Source organism: Lemur catta, chromosome 6 (genome assembly GCF_020740605.2).
Source record: "Lemur catta isolate mLemCat1 chromosome 6, mLemCat1.pri, whole genome shotgun sequence".
Taxonomy (NCBI): domain Eukaryota; kingdom Metazoa; phylum Chordata; class Mammalia; order Primates; family Lemuridae; genus Lemur; species Lemur catta.
In genome coordinates this window covers 66,735,685-66,755,622 of record NC_059133.1, presented here as the reverse complement: position 1 = coordinate 66,755,622, position 19,938 = coordinate 66,735,685, and the positions used below count along the sequence as shown (strand labels likewise).

Below are 19,938 nucleotides of genomic sequence, written 5' to 3'. Positions count from 1 at the left end.
ATATTAAAATAGCACAACGTCAATGGAATGGAGCAGAGACAATTTCAAACTGTAGCAATCAGCATTTGAATACAGATTTGTTTGCCTCTAAACTACAATCACTGCGGTTCATAAACAACTTCAGCTTGCCTTCTTCCATCACATACTAACTTAGGGAATCTGGAACCACCTTTCCAATTCTAAATGTTTAAAAGTAATTCATAGAATGAATTACCTATGGATAACTACAATCTAACTCAAAGAAGTTAACTGCAACATTTTCAGAACTCTCGAAGTGTGATTCCTTAGAGATGTTACTTTGATAATTCTGCTTGCCACCAAGAGGTTTGCATATTTTCATAATTCATGGCACTTAAGTATCATTTCCAGCTCTGAAGTTATTATGCACTGAAAAATCATTTTAGCTTTAAAGATCCATTGCTTAAAGAGCTTTTCATAATTCACAATCATTAGATAGATTTATTGGAGATATAGTGATAATTCTAATAGTGTCAGATATAATTTTAAAATTGCAGGTTTCAACTACAGAATAATTTTAAATAATTTTTCTATTGCTTTATTTGCAGCATTTGTTTCGACATTTTTTAAGCTCTTTTCAACTTATTCCCCATTGCTATCTAACAGTAATTCATCTCAGAACATAAAATCATACAGCTAGTTACTACATACTTTTTCAAATTATAACCGAATTCAAGTACAAATACAATCACTATATTGTTGGGATAGTGCTGATACCTACAACAGTAAATTGATTGTACAAATGTACCAAAATTGGAGAGAAAACTCTTCAATTATATTGCATGATCCCTGAGGTAGGAACACTGTCTATTTTTAAATTTTATCCACCACTGCAGTTACAGAATAGGCACCCAATAAATATTAGCCAAACTGATAAAATAATGGATATATTTAAAATTGGTAATAAAGTGTCTGTATTTTTCTTATCTGATTTCAAATAATCCTGACAGTAATTATCAGAGTGGTTTTGCTATTTTTTATCCTTGTAAAATAATGTTCAATACTTAAAAGATATTTGGAAGAATTGATAAAATGATTGGAATACTCTTTTTTAACTCCATAGCATCATAAAAATCGCAAACTTGCAAGAAAATTAGAGCTTATCAAGTCCAGCTTCTTTCCTGATGAATCAGTGCAGCCCATTTGAATACTTTCAGTATCAAGAAATACACTATCATTTCAGGATACAGTTCCAGGAAACCTACTACTGTGGGATACTCTATGTGTTACGAAGGTCTTCTTCCTCACAATGGACTAACTACTGCCTCTTTGTCTCTTCAACCTTTGGGTTAAATGTTTTGTTTCCTACTGAACAATATCCCCATTTCTAAATGAAAATATTTTAAGAGTCTGAAGACAAGTACTGTGAACTATTCAGAATCTTTGCATTTGTCAGATAAATAGTCTCTTCTTAGTATAGCATAGCTTCTATACCTTTCTTCAAGATGGTAGCCCTCCTCAAATACAGACTTGGCTTTTTAATGTTTTAAAATGCAGAATTAAAAAGTAATATTCCAAAGATACTCTCACCAGAGCAAAATACAATAGTATTAAGTTGAATCACATGAAATTGCCAACACTCAACCATTTTCGACCTACAAAAAGTAACAATTTCATATGGTTCCACATAACAGCATTATCTTCCTTGATGTAAGCACTGCACATCCATCAGCACATCCTCAGATTGCATTAGCCTTTTAGCAGCTGTGTAACACCACGGCTTCAGATTAGGTTTGAGGCCAAGGAAATCCCATAGGTCGTTTTCCCATCAACTGCTGAACTTATGCAAAATCTTATATACAGAATTTTATAATGCAGGAATCTACTTACCTGCTACTTGCTAGTTTTGTTATCCTTATATAGTTGTTTAATCTCTTAGAATCCCAACATATCCTTAATTATATAGTGCTTCCTATGTGCCCAGATACTGTTATCATTGGTTCACATTTAACCCTCATAACAACCAATATGAACTAGAACCATTATCATCATACCTCATGTTACAGATGAGGAAGCAGAGCCACTGAAAGATCAAGTGCATGCATGCCCTTAACCACTACATTATACTGGCTCTCAAAATAAAGAAACTATCTTTTTTAAATGGTAGTGTGGGGATTAGTAAAACATACATTATATTTCATTTTTTGACCCCTTTCCTTCATCCAGCAAGCTCAATTAGTTGCTAAATGCTCCAAAATTCTTGTCTCTTGCATCTGGCACTTCCCTTCTACTCTTCCAAACCATTCCCTCAATTTTCAACACTTTTAACTCTTGAAATTCTGTCCATTGAAACTTGCCTTTTAACTGCTATTTCCCCATCTTGATCTGTCTGCTCTTACCCACTCTGTGTAACTCTGGGCTCTATTATCATCACCTTCTCCATTTTTACTTTGTTTTCATACCCTTCTTGAATATTATTCCTTCTTATCCTACTTTTTACTTCTTCAAAAATAAAAAATAAACAAAATATTGTTTTTTCTCTATTTTGTTTAATATTATGTCATTTTCCCTAAATAGTAGGATTCCTCTTTCTACTTGTCTCTCTTTCAGAGTCAGCTTAAGAAAATAATAATATAGCTCCAAAGATCGATTTATAAAATTCCTTTCCATTTATAAAAGAAGAATGGGAAGTTGAGATCAGATAAGAATTCTGCAGAGCAAGGTGATGTAATAATAAGGGCTCTGGAGCCAGATGGCCTGGGTAGAAATCCCCATTCCTTCATTTGCAACTGGGTAACTTTAGTCAAGTCACTTAATCTTTCTGTGCTTCATTTTCCTCAGGTGTACTATAAGAATTATATAATAGCACCTATCTTTTTGGGTTGCTGTGAAAACTAAATTCATCAACATATATAAAGGACTTGGAATAGTCATTAACCATTATTATTATAAAAACATTGAAAATTAAATAAGAAATTTATATTTCATGGCTTAAGCAATATAAAAGCATGAGAAATTTTTTAAGCTAGGGAGATTCTGAGCTGAGCCTACCTTTAAACTAACTAACCAATGCTACTTGGTCAGCACCCAGTAAGAATGAACTCCCAGCACCCTGGTTCAGTCCAATAATTTCTATTGTCCTTCTTCAAACTCCCATTATCCAGTGAAGTTTCCAATTGCCTCATCATCGAGGATTTGCATTGGCCCAGATGCCTGGGACTGTAATTTAGGTAATTTACCTTAGTTACTTTACTGGTCCCTGATGTCATTTTTTCTGGACACCTGGTCAATGCTCAGCCCCATCTAGCCTGGCACCTACAGTCAGTCAGCAGCTCCACTGGACCGTCCCAAGCCTTTGAGAAAGGGAACTCGAGAACGAGTGACAAGAAACAACATGTCTTCTGGGAAGATAATCAAAGGAATGAACAAGAGAGACAGATGCACAAGAGAGAAAGGGGCACAGACTCACCCAGGAGAATGTGGCAAGAGGAGAGGCAAAAGATAACATGGGTCTGAATAAAGGAGGTGGCTTATCAGAGAATTGTATTTTTTTATAAGAATCCATAGCCTTGGATAACTGATTAAATTATGAAGATGTGGGAGAGAAGGTCAGGATGACTACAAAAATTACAGTTTTATATTTTGGCTGGTGATATTATTGGCCATATTTGGAGCAAAGAAGAACCAGGCACAGGTTAAAGATGATGAGTTTACATTGGGATCTGTAGAATTGAAATAAATATTGAATGCAATGGAAACATGCAGAAGCAATTTGATATGAGAAATTGCTGCTTTGTACCCTACTGATTACTGACCCATTATCAGTAGGGACAATTTTTGAACTTTTTTCTCTCAGTTTTGAGAATAAATTAAATGATTTATTCTTACCCTCTACTTACAATTGAGACACATTGGTCAAATGACCAGCACAATGCAATCTGTGGCAACAATCAGCAAAAATCTCACTAGGGAAATCTAGCCAGAGACTGTAACCTCATCAAAACAATGCACTAATTCCCTGAGATAACCACAACTACCGGCAGATGGAAAAGCCTTTTATTTTAATATGACCCCCCACCTTCCAGTGATCATTTCATTCATTTGAATGTGGAGATACTCTAGAAAACAAATTAGTTAAAATAACAATTCGTCCTCCTAGCTTTTGCTTCATGAAACAATGTGTATTTGCGTTAGGAAACTGTTTCTATTTTATTTTCAAATAAGTTACAAAAAGCAGGTGATATTTGATATCAAGCACCATAATTAAAATCTTTTAAAGTTGCATTTTATAAAATCAGCAGTTGACCTCTAAAAGTGAGACTAAATCCACAAACTTATATTATATAAAGAATCATGTTAAATAGATTGCAACACACTAAATTTGTGTTTGGCTATGGAAAGTAAAAGTTTCAGGCCTAGAATAGTCTGCAAGAAGGTCATAAGTTAGCTAAACATTCACTATTATTAAAAAGAAAACCCAAAGATAACTGTCATAAGATAAAAAAGAAACTGAATCTTTGGATTGAAAAAAAAAACTTAAAATAACTAAAAATAGGAAAGTATCACCTTGATCAAATTATAACTTAGATTATATCTTCCAGCCCAATGATTAAAAAAAATTAATCTTACCTCTCTCCATTCTTTATTTCCAACTCCTTGTACATATAAGACACAAACTACAAAAGATGAAAAAATATACACACACATAAATGTCTTTTATGAATATCAGATGTGAATGTATGCAAGTTATTTTTCAGCTGTCCAAAAGCTATGTCAAAATTAAATGCCTAATTATTAGCACTACCATTGCAAAAAAATTGCTAGTAAATTATCAAATGATTAAAAATTATTTAAGTAAACAGAAAATGAGCTATATCTGATCTTTAGAATTTAATATGCATGGAGTTTATCACATAAAAATATAGTAAGTATATGTTAATGTCTTCATCTCCATTATGCTACAGATGTAGATAAATTTTAAAACCATAGTTTAACAATTTGAAATATTTTAGTATGTTACTAGATAAGAGTCAAGCTCTTCCTAAGATGTTTACAGTGCTCAAAGCCATTATAGAAGGACAACCTATGTAAATGTAAACTCTACAATTCATATTTGTAACTCCCACTCAATATCTGTAAACAGGTAAGAAATCCTGTCAACTCAGGAAAGAAGTCCCGAAAAGGGAGATTAAGGCCTTTGGGTAAAGATTAAGGGCTAAGAAGAGTCCCACACTCCCCCATCAAATAAGCCCCAGGAATTTTTAATCCCCACAAATTGTAATGCCTTTTCCCCAGTGACTACCTGAAGAATTTCTGACAACTGACAAAAACCTTTCTCCCATAATTAAACCACATTTGTTCATGTATTTGTAGAGACGGAGCCCTGCTAGATACCAAGTTCTAAATATTATAAGACTTGGAAACACTAATTGATTTATATCATTAATTATGCTGTTTTATAATTCAAACTACCCTTTTCACTTTACAGGTTATCTCCAATTTTCAATACCTCTAATTAGGAACTAAAAAATGTAGCTCATAGCAAAAGATGTTATATATTTTACTTGGTTGAGTATGGTTTTATAGACCATTTTTATTTAAAAAAAATAAAAGCATTAATCTGTGACTAAATCACTTAAAATTATGGCCCATTATGGTTGTCTTTCAAATATAATTTCCACCATATGGCCATATCATGAGGTTTGAATTTCAGAGTGAACTGTCCTACACTGGAGTCATCTGCATTTTTATCTCATTCTCCAAGTGCTCAGCAAATCCCCCATTGGCCCTAGAATGGCCCAGGTAGGCGACCATGCAGGGATTGAGCCATTCCCCTCTTGCTTTCTAGGCTTCAAAACAAATGTTTTAACAAGAACTATGATTTTCATACAACTTTTGCAAAATCAAATAAGTACAAAAAGTAGACCATTTCAAAAAGCAAGTAATACATACTTACTTGGATCAGATTTAGAGAATGTGTCTCTGTCAAGAAGATTTCTGTCAAATGAAACAGAAAATGTTACAAGACTATAATGCCAAAATATTTATATTCATATAAATATATTACAATGTATATAAACAGACACAAATGTGCATCTGTATAAACATACACATATATACACATACACATATATAAGAGACTAAAAAAAATTTGCTAAAGGTCTGCTTGTATTTATTCAGACTGAACATCACTGGACTACAGGAAGGAGGGGGCAGCTTTATTTCCTCAAACTTGCATTGAAGTTGATAAATAACAGGACTCTCACATTTGAAGATTAAGATCTCTTTGAGAAAATTTAACAGTTTTAGGTTTCTTTTTAACCCTTCATCCAGCATATAAAGATGTTCAGAAATGCTTCTTAAACTGAATTGTGAGTTGTTACTAATACAAAAGTGTTTAGAATTCAGCACACTTGATCATATTAGTCCATACAATTAGAATGCAATAGTGAAGCACCATCCATTAACATTTGTGTTACATCAACCCTGATGATTTTCATGTCAGTATGACAATTTGGGAATTTAAGATGAACAACATATCTTGCATGAAGATTCTTTTCAGTAGAGGAAAAGATTAAAATGTTAGAAAAGGCCATTACTAGCACCTATTTTTTTTTTTTACAGATATTTCTACATCTACAAAGTGTAACAATGGAAAATCAGAACGTAGGAAAGTCTGGATTCCTCTGGTATTGGGTATTAAGTTACCCTCAATGGTAGTAATGCAATCCTATACTTCATGTTTATAATAATAACCTTGAGCAATCACAAAATGTTAAACTAAGTTCAGCATGCTCTGATTCATAAGGCAGGCAATTATTAGAAAAATTCCCCATCTAAAACTGACTCTTTTAATGTGATGATTTGAAGCTATAACCTTTTCTGAAAAACTTGGTTACCTAGAATTATGACTTCAGGGTTCCAAAAGTTCAAATTTGTGCTTCCTATTCATCCTCCATTAATTAGTAATAATTTGTAATAGCTGAATTACATTTCTATGTTTAATACTTATAATAAAAGTCTCATGTTCAAGCTGTCTTATTTCTCCACCAGGACTGCTATTCATGTGCATTTATCTCTACTACCCTTGGTATTTGAAAAGTCCTTTTTTCATATCAATCTGACATCCTCTCTTATTTCAGATTGTCAAAAGTTATTGTTTCCATTGAACCACACTGTACACTGAAAAAATAAAAACATATTCAACAGAACAATGCAGCACAGACAATAAAATGAAATCATGTCTTGAAATATTCATAGAAAGAAAACATCAGACACATTTATATTTGGAATTAAGTCAGATTCAAAGACCACTAGTCAGTAATCAAATTAAAATAATCCTTTCTGTCCCCTGAGCAGACACCATGACTCCAGCAATGGCTGGCAAACAGTAAATTAAAACATTTCCATTTGAGAAATTATTGCAATATTATATTTACAAAGGTAGCTACCATGTAAGAGGAAATTTTCCAACCCTTCCTGTGGCTCCAGATTTTGCTCATTAAGTGTCCTAAGAAAATGTTAATTAAGTTGTTTCTTTCAGAGTTCACAAAAAATCAAGGAGAGATGAGAGCGCAAAATATTGCAGTGTGAATAGAACCCAAAAACTATACTATATACATATTTAAAAGAAAATAATGTAATTTTAATGCCTTAGTTATGTAAAAAAAAAAGCCTACAATTTTGAACCACAAATATAAAATAAAAGATTTCTATCAACAATAGACAAAGATTAATATTCTTAATCACAGACTTCACTTATCACGTTGACATTGTTTCTCCCAGCCAGTATGATCCATAACACATAAGGTAATGTCAAAAATAAAACAAGCAAACACACACAACAAACTCTTTCTATGTTGAGAAATACAACTCTATAAACTCTTCATAATGTCCCTGAAATTTAGAATTTAACTTTGTAATTCTGTGTGACAACAGTTTCATCTATACTTTGGTCATATTGTATGTCTGATTAGATTTAATTTCCAGAAGATGACTTTACTCAAACATATATGATTGGAAAGTTGGAATAATCTAATGGTGCCAACACTTCTGAATCTGATTACCCTATTCTTTAAAAAATGCCACACTGTGTGGAGAGGTCCAGAAGAAACCACTTATTTTCTTATGACTGTTAGAAATGGTTGAAGGCTTCCAATTTTACCTATTGGTTGAGCCACAAGAATATAAAATAAAATAAATTCCTGTTCATAGACTAGTATAAAGAGAGATGCTGCTTACAGAATGGGGAAAGAGAACCAGAAAGTGAGACCAAACCTACTATATTTATAGAAAAATATCTTTGTTTTATACAAGATGCACTTTGAAAAATACACACACACACACACACCCCTGCATCACCAGCTTGTATATGGGAAGGCCACTCTTCTCTCCATGGGGTTGCCATTTGCTTGAACTAGGATACCTATAACTTTATGCCTACACTTTTATGACATGATGTTGAACATCAAGACTAGGTTAAAAATCCTGAATGCATATTTCTGTTCCGCAAATTTAGGTGTACGCAAAACATGGAAGAGAATAAATTCTTGAAAAGAAATTCTGGAAAAATACAGTGTATGAGTTAGGAAAATTACCTGAAGAAATACCTTATCAAAATTACAACCTATATATTGCCTGAGTGTTCTAGTAACCACTCATCCTCAAATTTCAATTAAAATTCCTAGACTATGGACTTAAAAAGGGATGACTGGGCTGGGCATGGTGGCTCACACCTGTAATCCTAGCACTCTGGGAGGCCGAGGCGGGTGGATCATTTGAGCTCAGGAGTTCGAGACAGCCTGAGCAAGAGCAAGACCCTGTCTCTACTAAAAATAGAAAGAAATTAGCTGGACAACTAAAAATATATAGAAAAAATTAGCTGGGCATGGTGGCACATTCTTGTAGTCCCAGCTACTAGGGAGGCTGAGGCAGAAGGATTGCTTGAGCCCAGGAGTTTGAGGTTGCTGTGAGCTAGGCTGACACCACGGCACTCTCAAAAAAAAAAAAAAAATGGAGGGAATGACTGAAATAGAATAACTAAAGCTGAGGCCCAGCCAATTAAACTTGAACCTGTATGAAAAAATACTGGGTTAATGGAAGAGGCATATTACACATGAAGACTAAGCAAGAATTTAGCAACACCCTTCTAGGACCACCCAAGAGAAAGGATTCCCTGCCTCCTATTCAATCCTGATGGATATTAGTCCCTTATAACAGAGACTGAGCCACCAAAGCTACTCCCACTTGATGACAACAGTCAGCTCATCTGATAACCCCGCCACCTCTGATTTTATGCTCAACAAGCCACCTTCCAATTTCAAGGTCGTTTACCATATAGCAGTTATCATATCACAGTTTTCTTGACCGTTGTAGGTTTTACCGTCAATTGGCATTCTGAGACCCATACTGAACAGCCAGCTGGCCTCTTAAAATGACATTTCAGGCTCTTCTTTTTCAAACTAGAAAAGAGCAATTCTCTTTAAACTTCAGTGCAAATCTACACGTATTTTTTAAGCAAATAATCTATGGCCAAGACCAAACTAAATACTACCAAAAATACAATAAACATTAAAGACATATTCTCTTATTCCAAAAAGCCTGAATTGTACCGAGAAGGCAAACTCACAGAAATAACTAAAAATAAATATTGGATACCGCATACAATAACAGTTTATTATGGGGAGAAGGAACAGTAACCTAAAAACAGAGGCAAATTGATTCAGTTACAAGTAAAACAGAAATCAAGCACAGTGGTTAGCTCTTATTCCAACTATTTTTAAAAAATATACACTAGAAAAAACAATCTATAGGTGTATATATATACGTATATATGTTTAAAATAATCTAAACAATCATATCTTGAAATAAGTATCTATTTTTTAAAAGCTCCAGTACTCTTTTCTGTTTTATATATATATGATAAAGATTTAATAGTAGAAAATAGAAACTTTGAATACTTCACATATAAAATGAGCATAATAACATGATCTATTTAAGGTAAAAGGTGACTTGTGAGTTAACCCAAAAATTGCAGGTCTGCTGCTCACTCTTTCCTAATCAGTAAATGAAACCACCTAACTACTATTCTTGTTAAAAAACAAAACAAAACAAAAACAAACAAAAAAACCTTTAAAAGGGAAACAAATATCATTATCCTACCACAGATGTAATTTGGAAAAAAAATCCACTTAGTATACACATGAATTTTAAAGTTAATGGTTTCAGAGTAAAGGCAATTTTACTTTTTATGACCTTTTAAAGTTCTAACTTAATAAAACATCCAAGATACTTGTTTTAGGGAATAAGGCCTCAAATCAAAGGCATGAAATGAGTTCCCCAAAGCACTGTTACTTGTGGCCAGCAAAGCTCAAACAACACATAAAGGATTCTACTCCTGTTCCTGAATGTAATTGTTCTATTTAATTTTCGCTAGGAATACAAATAGAGCTTATTAATAGAGCAAAACAAAAAACCAATCTATTTAATTTTCTATAGGGACAAAAATATAGCTCATCAGTGGAGCCAAACAATGCTTTATCATTTTGCAAACACTGTCCAGCTTAAATTTTCCACACGTGGACAGAGACCAACCTCTCGGTATCGCACAGTCTCCCCTGCAAATTGTCCTGTGTCAATAAGCAGAATGATTCTGGTTTTAATTAAAATTTTGGAAATAATTAGGGGCCTTTTATTTAACTATTATTCAGTGTAGTCTCTGGACCACTAACAGTCTGCAAAGTCTTTACCAAATATTGCTCAGGCAGCTACAGAAACTAGCACAAGCTTGCACATAACCAGGGGCTCAACAAACACATAAAGGAAGAGTTTTTAGATCCAATGAAAAGCATCACCATTTTTCACTTTTATCTAGGTGAGGTGTTTTATTACGGAAAGCAGAGTAGCAGAGGAAGGTGGCATTTGGGGCCTTTGCCCTAATAAGTAATCTATTAACTGACAAAACCTGAGAGTGATGGTGTCACTGGAATTGTAAACAAGACCCATGTCACTGGGCCATGCCCAGGCCCCTAATTGGAGACATTATATTGTCATATGGACTGGAATTAGGAAGCCCCTGGTGTATATATACACATTTTTAAAATGCACATGCACACAAAATTGTTTTCAGAGATTTTTTTATAAAGATAAGGAAATAAAAACTTTTACTTTGAGCAACTAAAAGGAAATGTATTCAATCTTTGGAAGTTATTTGAATGTAATATTAAATTATTTCTGATTTATTTATTCATTATTTTACTTTATTCACTAAACAAATATTATCTCTGAAAATTTAGCATAAGGAAAAAATATTTTTCCCCAAACTACAATTTCTATGGCAAGGAGAGATTGTATACAGTCAAAAAGTGAAGATGTAGAAATGAAAAGATGAAGTATTTTAAAACTGACACTGAGAAGCCAAAGTCAGCTAGAATCTAAGATACCAAGTCATTCTGAAGGATGGAGTCATTGGAAAGTACATAATAAGATTATCTGGCTTTCGAGAAAGTAAGAATAGACTCTCATATTGGAAGTTGCACAAACAGACTAAAACTACAGCTCAACAGCTTCCTCTGATAGCCTGAGTATACAGGGAGAACTTTATCACAAATGACAGATATTACTCAACAAACACTGGGAATGAAAGAAACTTTAGGTTATTTTTCAGTTTTTGCTGAAATTGGTTGCTCAAAGTATTTATTTATTAGTACTGCTGAGCTGCAAAGGCAGGGATAAAAATAGTTTCAACCTCTGCGCGGGTGAATTTGGTTTAGATACTTACAGCAATTTGAAGGGAAGAGAATTAACAGAGTAATTTTGTATATTTCTTCTGAGGCATTTAAATTGTGATTGATATTCTTGGAAATTACTTAAAAAGAAATCCACGCTTTGTCAGAATCTGCCATGTCAGAGCCCTCCCTGGCTGGCCTGAGATAAACAGCAGAACCTACTGGTTTGAAGTAATGTACAGTTAACTCAGGGTGACGCAGGCTTTCAGGAAAAGGCAGAGAATGCAATCCCCGGTTTCAGCTGGAGAAGAAAAACATAGCATTTATGTTTAAGAATATGGGCAGAAAGAACACAGACTGAGAGCAAGCTATGGGCCTTCTTAAAAACGTGAAACTCAGATACAAAACTAAATTCATCATCTTTTCCCCAATCTTATGCCTCCTTTATTTTCTATCCTAGTGAATGGCAACTGTGGAAGACAAAACAATGGCCATGCAAACATATCAGGTCCTAATCCCTGGAACCCATAAATGCGACCTCATTTGGAAGAAAAGGTCTTTCCTGATGTAATTAAACTATGAATTCTGAGATGAGGAGATCATCCTGGATCACATGGTGGGTCATAAATGCAATCACATGTATCCTTATAAGAGGAAGGCAGAGGGCGATTAGACGCTAACGGAGGAGACAAGATGGCGCTGTGAACAGAGCACAGGCCGATTTGCAGATTCTGGCCTCAATGATAAGAGTGATGCCACCACAAGCAAGGCATGCCAGCAGCCGCCAGAAGCTGGAAAAGACTAGGAATGGACTCTCCGCTACAGCCTCCAAGAGGGAGAGCAGCCCTGCCAACACCTGGATTTCTGCCCAGCAATACTGATTTAGGGCTTCTGGCCTCTAGCACTATGAGAAAATAAATTTCTGTTCTTTTAAGCCAACAAGTGTATAGCAATTCATTACAACAGCCACAGGAAACTAATACAGGAACACTGTCCAATCTCCTTCCAAATAAGACTTTCTGGGGCCACCCTCTCCTTCTCTCTCCCTCAACCCTAAAGCTTCTACCACCTTGGCTTCTGCTTCCAAGTCCCAACTACTTTCTTGACCTTAGATCTCATAACAGGTCTTCCTGCCTCCCATCTCCCAGTTCATTCACCAAGATGCCTCCAGGAGAACGCTCTCTACAGTAAACACCTGAGCAAATGGCACCCTGGACTAAAACCTGCTACCTACAGAAATTCCAAACTCCTTAACAAAGCACTAAACACCTGCCACATTCCAACCCCTAGCTACGTCTCCAGTTCAGCCTCTATGCATATTATTTCTTAAAGACTTTGCTCCAGAGATTTCAGATCCTTTGCAATCCTTCAAACTAATCCTGCCTCACACTTTACTATACTCATATTTTACTCATAGCATTCTCTTTCCAGAAATATGCTCAACAACCCCTTCCCAGCCAGGAAATGTGAATTCTCTTGTAGCATCTTCCCATTGCTGTGCCCTAGGCATGTAGAACTGATTCTTTCCTCGAGTAAGCCCCATCACACTCAACTTGAAACTATATCACAAATTCCACGCCTAGTATTTATTTACTTGGTCAAGTGCCACTAGGTGCTGTACTGAGTACTTTAAATAAATCATTTCATTTAACCCTCACCATAATCCTACCCAGTAGCAATTATTACCAGAATCCATTTTCCAGATGAGATAATAAAATTAAGAGAAGTTAAATACAGTGTCCAAAGCCACAGAAATGGTAAGCACTTAAGGAGCATTTTTTATTTTCAATGTCTATATTGGCTAAATTGACTATATGTCTATATTGTTGATAACAAAATTAAATGAGCAGCAAATAATGTTATCATTTAACATCATTTTGGAGACTACTGGGAATAAGATATAAAACAGTATCGAAAAGAGAAAAATTAAATTATCTTCACTTACAAAAGCTTTAATTTTATACAAAGAGAAGAGAATTAACAAAAGTAATGAGAAAATTCAGTAAAGTGATTGGAAACATGATGAATATATAATAGTCAGTAATTTTCTTGGGTATCAACTGTTAATAATTGTTCTATCCAATTACACTTTTTGGTAGTTGCCTTCAATTCTTGAAGTATGTGAGGGCTATGCAGCTCTCACTATAACCTCACACGCACAAATGGTATACGTTACCATGAAAGTAAGTCTCAGACCAAATTTTTCCCAGGTGACAAACACTCATTAGCAAGTAGGACATAAAACAGTCACACCCTATGCTCTGTAAGTTTAATCAACTTCCAGCTCTCTGTTCTTTCAGGCACTCCAAATAGCACCTTAAGGCGATATTCTGGTGACAAGATTTACCCGACTTCTGGTCAGATCAGTGTAGACAATTCGCTACACAATCCGTACCCATGACCTGAGAGGTCCCTGGGCCTAAGGCACCACTCTGAACGTCATAACTCCCAGGACGCACTAGGCATGTATGTCCTGTTCACTTGGGCAATATTTCTAGCCAATCCACAAAACTTTTTTTATACAAGCTTTATTCAGTTATAATTCACATATCATAAAATTCACCCTTTTAAAGTGTACAGTCCAGTGGTTTATATTATATTCACAGGATTGTGCAACCATCACGACTATCTAATTTCAGAACATTTTCCTCTCTTCCCCATCAAAACCACCCTGAATCCCTTAATAGTTACCCCGTATTACATTCCCCCCCAGCCCCTGGTAACCACTAATCTTTCTGTCTCCGTGTATTTGCCTACTCTGGACATTTCATATAAATGGAATCCTACAATATGTGCTTCTTTAAGTTAACATGATATTTTTAACATTCACCCATGTTGTAGCATGTCTCAGTATTTTATTCCTTTTTATTTCCAAATAACATTCTATTTTATGGATATATCACCTTTTGTTCATCAATTCATAGATATTTGGTTTTTTTCCCATTTTTTTGGCTATTATGAATAATACTGCCATAAACATTGTGTATAAGTTTTTGTATGGACATACAGTTTAATTTCTCTTGGTTATTTACCTAAGGGTAGAATTTCTGGGTCCTATGGTAACTCTATTTTTAACATTTGGAGGAACTGCCAAACTATTTTCCAAAATGGCTGCAATATTTTACACTCCTACCAGTAATTTATGAGGGTTCTGATTTTGCCATATCCTCTCCAACACTTATTGTTGTCAGTCTTTTTTCAAATAAACATCTAGGGGTATGAAGTGGTCAATCCACATATCTAATCAACATATGTTTTACCAGTTTAAAAAAAAAAGTCATTTCTAACATCCACAGTAATTACAAAACCCTCTGGTGTTAATATAAGATAAAGATAGTATAACAGTTTGGAGTAGCCACTTCCAGAGTGTGAGCTACTGATTAAACTCAAATGCTAACTCACCACATCCAAAATATGTAGACCTGATTGGGTTACTTGAGATTTAACTCTACAAACTAACACACACATCTATATGACACTCTATGGTGAAATATTTTAAAGTAAATTACAGAAAATATATCATGAACAAGAATCAGTTGAAAAAGACTACAAGAAACGTAGGACACTTTTAAAATTTTAACAGGAACGATACTTTTTAAGTTTTACAGAAAGCTTACAGAAAACATTAATTTATATAACACTGAATGCATTTTAAAATTCCATACAGAAAATGACACAATAATTAAAGTTAAAATACATTTGTCCCACATATCATAGAAAAAATGTTAAGGCTATAAATACACAAAGCATTCTCTAAATTAATGAGAAAAATGTAAATACCCCCAAAAGAAAAATGAGGTAAAGGAGTGAATAGCATTTTATAAGAGAGGAAACACAGTTGGTCACTGAAAATATCAAATGAACTTCACCCTCAATAATGAGTGATGCCATGCAAATGAAATAAACAATAAGAGAGTGTTTTACTGTGAGATAGACAAATATTAGCTGCACAAATTGGGCTCATTTAGTTGTAAGTGACAGAAAAAAGGAAATTTATGGTGAAAATACAGAGATGTTTCATGGAGCCTAGACTTGGGCATGTAGCTGACCATAAGAAAAGAACTAAAACAAGGACAGAAACATTAAAACTCTGTTTTTCTACGTGCATCTACTATCCACTTCTTTCTTTTTTAAACTGCTTCCCCTACATCTCTGGTCTATATGGTGGGAAACGTAGGTGTCTAGAGTTCTTAAGTTTTACATTTTATAATTCTATCATCCCCTTCATTACAATTACCAAATATCATAGGTTTACCCTCCCTTGGCAGAGTGCCCACCTCTAAACCAGTCAACTGTGGTTGAGTGTGTAAATCCCTAAATTGAGTGAAGAATACACTGTGATCAAGGGAAAAGGTCACATTCATTCAAAAATATTTATGTTTTTCTTTCAACACTGATTTGTTAGACATCTATTATGTGCCAGGCACTGTTCTAGGTACTAAATATAGAGCAGGGTATGAGTGATATCAGTGAATTTACTTTATAGAAGAAAGGAGAGAGAAAGCAATTACATTTCTGTCAGTGTTAAGACTAACGGAGACATTGAAGTCGAAGGATGTGAAAGAGTGCTTGAGAGGCTCACTTCAGGGAAGTGAGAAGGTGATATGTGAACCAAGAATTGAGAATTAAGTAAAAGAAGGCAGGCATGGGACAATCTGGTCATAGTGTTTCAGGAATACAGTATAACAAATGCAAAGGCCCTGAGATAGGAGAAGAAAGTCAGAGAGGCATAAGAATTAAGGTGAAAAAGTAGAGACCTCACTGTTACAGGGCCACTCAAGATATGGTCACACATGCATTCACAGTGAAATCTTGTGAATGTCATGTGGAATGCCAGTGTCCTGAAAAAGGAGGCTTATGCAATTTTTTTCCTTTTTTTTTTCTTTCTTTCTTTTTTTTTTTTTTTTTCCAGAGACAGGGTCCAGCTCCATCGCCTGGGCTAGAGTGTGGTGGCATCACCATAGCTCACTGCAACCTCAAACTCCTGGCCTCAAGCAATCCTCCCACCTCAACCTCCCATACTGCCAGGATTACAGGCATGAGCCACTGCTCCCAGCCAAGCCCTGTGCAATCTGGAAAAAAAAAAAATCTATTATCCACTTTACCAACACTGGAGAGTCTGGAGTCTATGAGAAAACTGACATTCTCATGAAACCAGGTAGAAATCTATTTTCGTACATTTTCCAGAGTTAAAAAATGTTTATCAAAATGAAAAATGTGCATTCTTTTTGACATGCCATTCTATTTTCTGGAAAATATAGTCTAGGATTTCAAGCATAGGAGTAAAAAAGATGTCTACACAATGATATTTTTCTCACTTATATAATTATATATTATATATAATATGTATTATAATTATATGATTATAACCCTGTTGCTTATAATTAAGAAACTTTAGGAAAAATGAAATAGTCATCAAGGGAAGACTGATTAAAAAGATTATATTCCAATCAAATTAATGTCGTGAACCATTTAAGCGATAATTTAGCATTGAAGAGAAAGCAGAACACAGTCATTACAATTATAGACTTGGGAGCCACCAGTTCTACCACATACTAGCTGTGTAACCTAAAAGTCTCTATGCCTCAGTTTTCTTATCTGTAAAAAAAGGAGATGATAATCTTATCTACCTCAGAGAGTTGTTTAAAGAGTAAATGAGTTTGTAAATAGCACTTAGAACAACACTCAGCATACAGTAAACACTAGAAAAAATAGGGGAAAAGGCAAACAGAAGAATGTAGTCATTGTGTAAAGCCCTAAACCAAGTGAAGTAATTATTGTGATCAAGGAGAAAGGTCACATTCATTCAAAAATATTCATTCATTCTTTCTCTCAACACATATTTATTGCACATATATTATGTGCCAGGCACTGTTCTAGGCACTAAATACAGAGCAGTGTGTAAGAACAGAAAAGCCCTGACCTCAATGAGTTTACTTTATCGAAGAAAGGAGAGATACAATGTGAGCCTTAGGCTAAGTGGGTAATGCTGCTCCTCCCAGTTCCTATTTGCCTCCATGAAATCATAGGGGCCAAAGAGCCTCCTGGGAAAATTAAAAAAGAATTCTTATGATGCATTTTTGCAGGTGCACTGTTGGCCCCAGCTGGGGTCTGAGGGAAGGAAAATACAATAGGAGCCCCTGAAAGGAACCTGTTTCCAAAAGAGGGTGGAGCTCACATTGGAAAACCAGATTCAAACACAAGGCCCCGGCCCAGACAATCTGGAGGCTGGAACTGTGTGGGGTGTCAAAAAAGCTGTGAATATATGGATTTAAAGAACTGGCAACGTCCAGAGAGTTTTTACTAAGGAGGACTAGTGACTACAAATGACCCTGGAGGGACGATGTAGAACCATGAAGATCTGGTAAATCAAGAAAGACAAGCACCAGGAGGCAATGAGCACCGTTACAGAGACAGCAGGGACAGCAGGCAGCAAGACCTCGTGCCAGGCCTGCAGCAATAGGTCATTACTGCAGCTTCCCAGTGGCACTGTCAACAATGACACTTTAAGAACAGCGGTGAGGGCTCCATGGAGGCAGATAGAAAGGAAAAGGGGTTTACTGAGCTCACAATTGAGGTCCTTCACTTGGAGAGGTGCTCTCCAGTCAGGGGGCACAAGGCCTGCAAACAGGAAGTCAGGTTCAGGTATTAATATCTGGAGTGGAAATCCAAGGAAAAAACTAGACTTCCATCTTATCTAAGTCATTGTACCATGAATATGAATGAAAATATGCTTTATATATATCTAAAAAATGCAGAGAGATATCTGCTTGGCATGACCTATCACTGGGTAAGGGAGCTGGGATGATTTGTACTTTCTCTTCTGTTCTTTTCAACACGGTTTGCTTTGTTTTTCTGTATATTTTTACAACAACCATGTAGCACTTTTCTAAAAATTACAGATGTTTTTCTTTAGAGAGCCTTCACTACCTTCATGATGTGATCCACTGTTTTCCAACTATTTCAGTCGAATGCCAGTATAAAAATAAGAGTCCCTTGCAAAGCGACAGGAATTTTAAAAACACTTTATTGATCTTATCTCATACAATCCTCATACAACTGTATCAGAAGGAATTTCTCCCCATTTATAAACAGAAGCACAAAGAGATTTACTAACTTATCTGCACTCTCATAGTTGGTAATGTATGGAGCTGCAGTTTAAATCCAGATATTCCTAGCTCTAAACTTTTACTCTGCCCCTAATACATTACACCATTTCCCTAGTTATGTATGTTGTAACACTTGAGATTACACATCATTTTTCTAAATCCCTCTTCCTGCCCATTCTAAAAGCAGTAACTACATTTCATTTCAACTCACTTGCTAACAGCTAAATGGGCAATGAGCTTTCACATATTTTATACAGTTAGCTGGATTAATAGTAGTCTTTTAGGGTTTACTGCTCTTCCCAGAGTGAATGCGATGGATCACAGGTCCAGGAAGCAAGAACTGATGGTTGTGATGGGTCCGCAAATCACCATGAAGTAGAAAGCTGGACGTTAATACCCCTCTACCCAACATCAGCTCAGATGTTGCTGCCTTCCAGGCACCACTCCCAAAATATTGTATAAGGGCAGGATGAAGGAGACATGGCTAAGCAACTGCCTACACCTGTTGCATTCATTATTTTTTATATGTATGACTTTTTATGATTTGACCATATGACTAGGTTTCCTTACTTTTTATTTCTTTGTCTATTACCTGGTAAGCAATATGTTGCTTCTACAAGGAGGGAAAAGTCATTCATCTTCAGGCTCAACATTTCAACATTTCAAAAGAAAATCTTTACCTGTGCAGGGTTGTCTTGAGTCAGCTGTCTTTAAGATTCGCAAATCAAAACACAGGCAATGACAATGAGAACGATAATACGTCTATCAAAGGTAAGTCTAGATTTGGCAGGTTTTTTTTTCTTCCTCCAGATTTTAAGCAATATATTCTGTAATTTCTTTGGATCATTGAACAATTCAAATGTACCTAAGTGCAATCTGGGCTTTGCAGACTCAACAACAGAATTTAAACAAAAGCAGGAACTAATCTGGAATGGGAACTTGTAGTTAAGCATAAATGGCCAGCTGAGATAGGGACAATGAAAATAATTTTCTAATATTTATCTGTCAACCCCATCACAGGTGATTAAACAAGAAATGTGCCCCTGACTCAAAGGCTCTCATCTAGGTCTAAAAACAAAACAAAACAAAAACAAACAAACAAAACAAAAAGAACAAAATCCTCAGTAGCAACTATGAACCTTTGA

General features: G+C 35.3%; 1 protein-coding gene across 1 annotated transcript in view; it reads right to left on the bottom strand.

Moving 5' to 3' along the window:
* CPNE8 (copine 8) overlaps window positions 1-19,938 on the bottom strand; it is a 198,873-nt gene that overhangs the window by 162,416 nt on the left and 16,519 nt on the right. The window contains exons 2-3 of the mRNA XM_045554030.1: window positions 5,915-5,955; window positions 4,588-4,634 (exon numbers count right to left, since the gene is read on the bottom strand). Coding sequence (XP_045409986.1) covers window positions 4,588-4,634; window positions 5,915-5,955 — 88 coding nt within the window. The remainder of the gene's footprint in view (window positions 1-4,587; window positions 4,635-5,914; window positions 5,956-19,938) is intronic.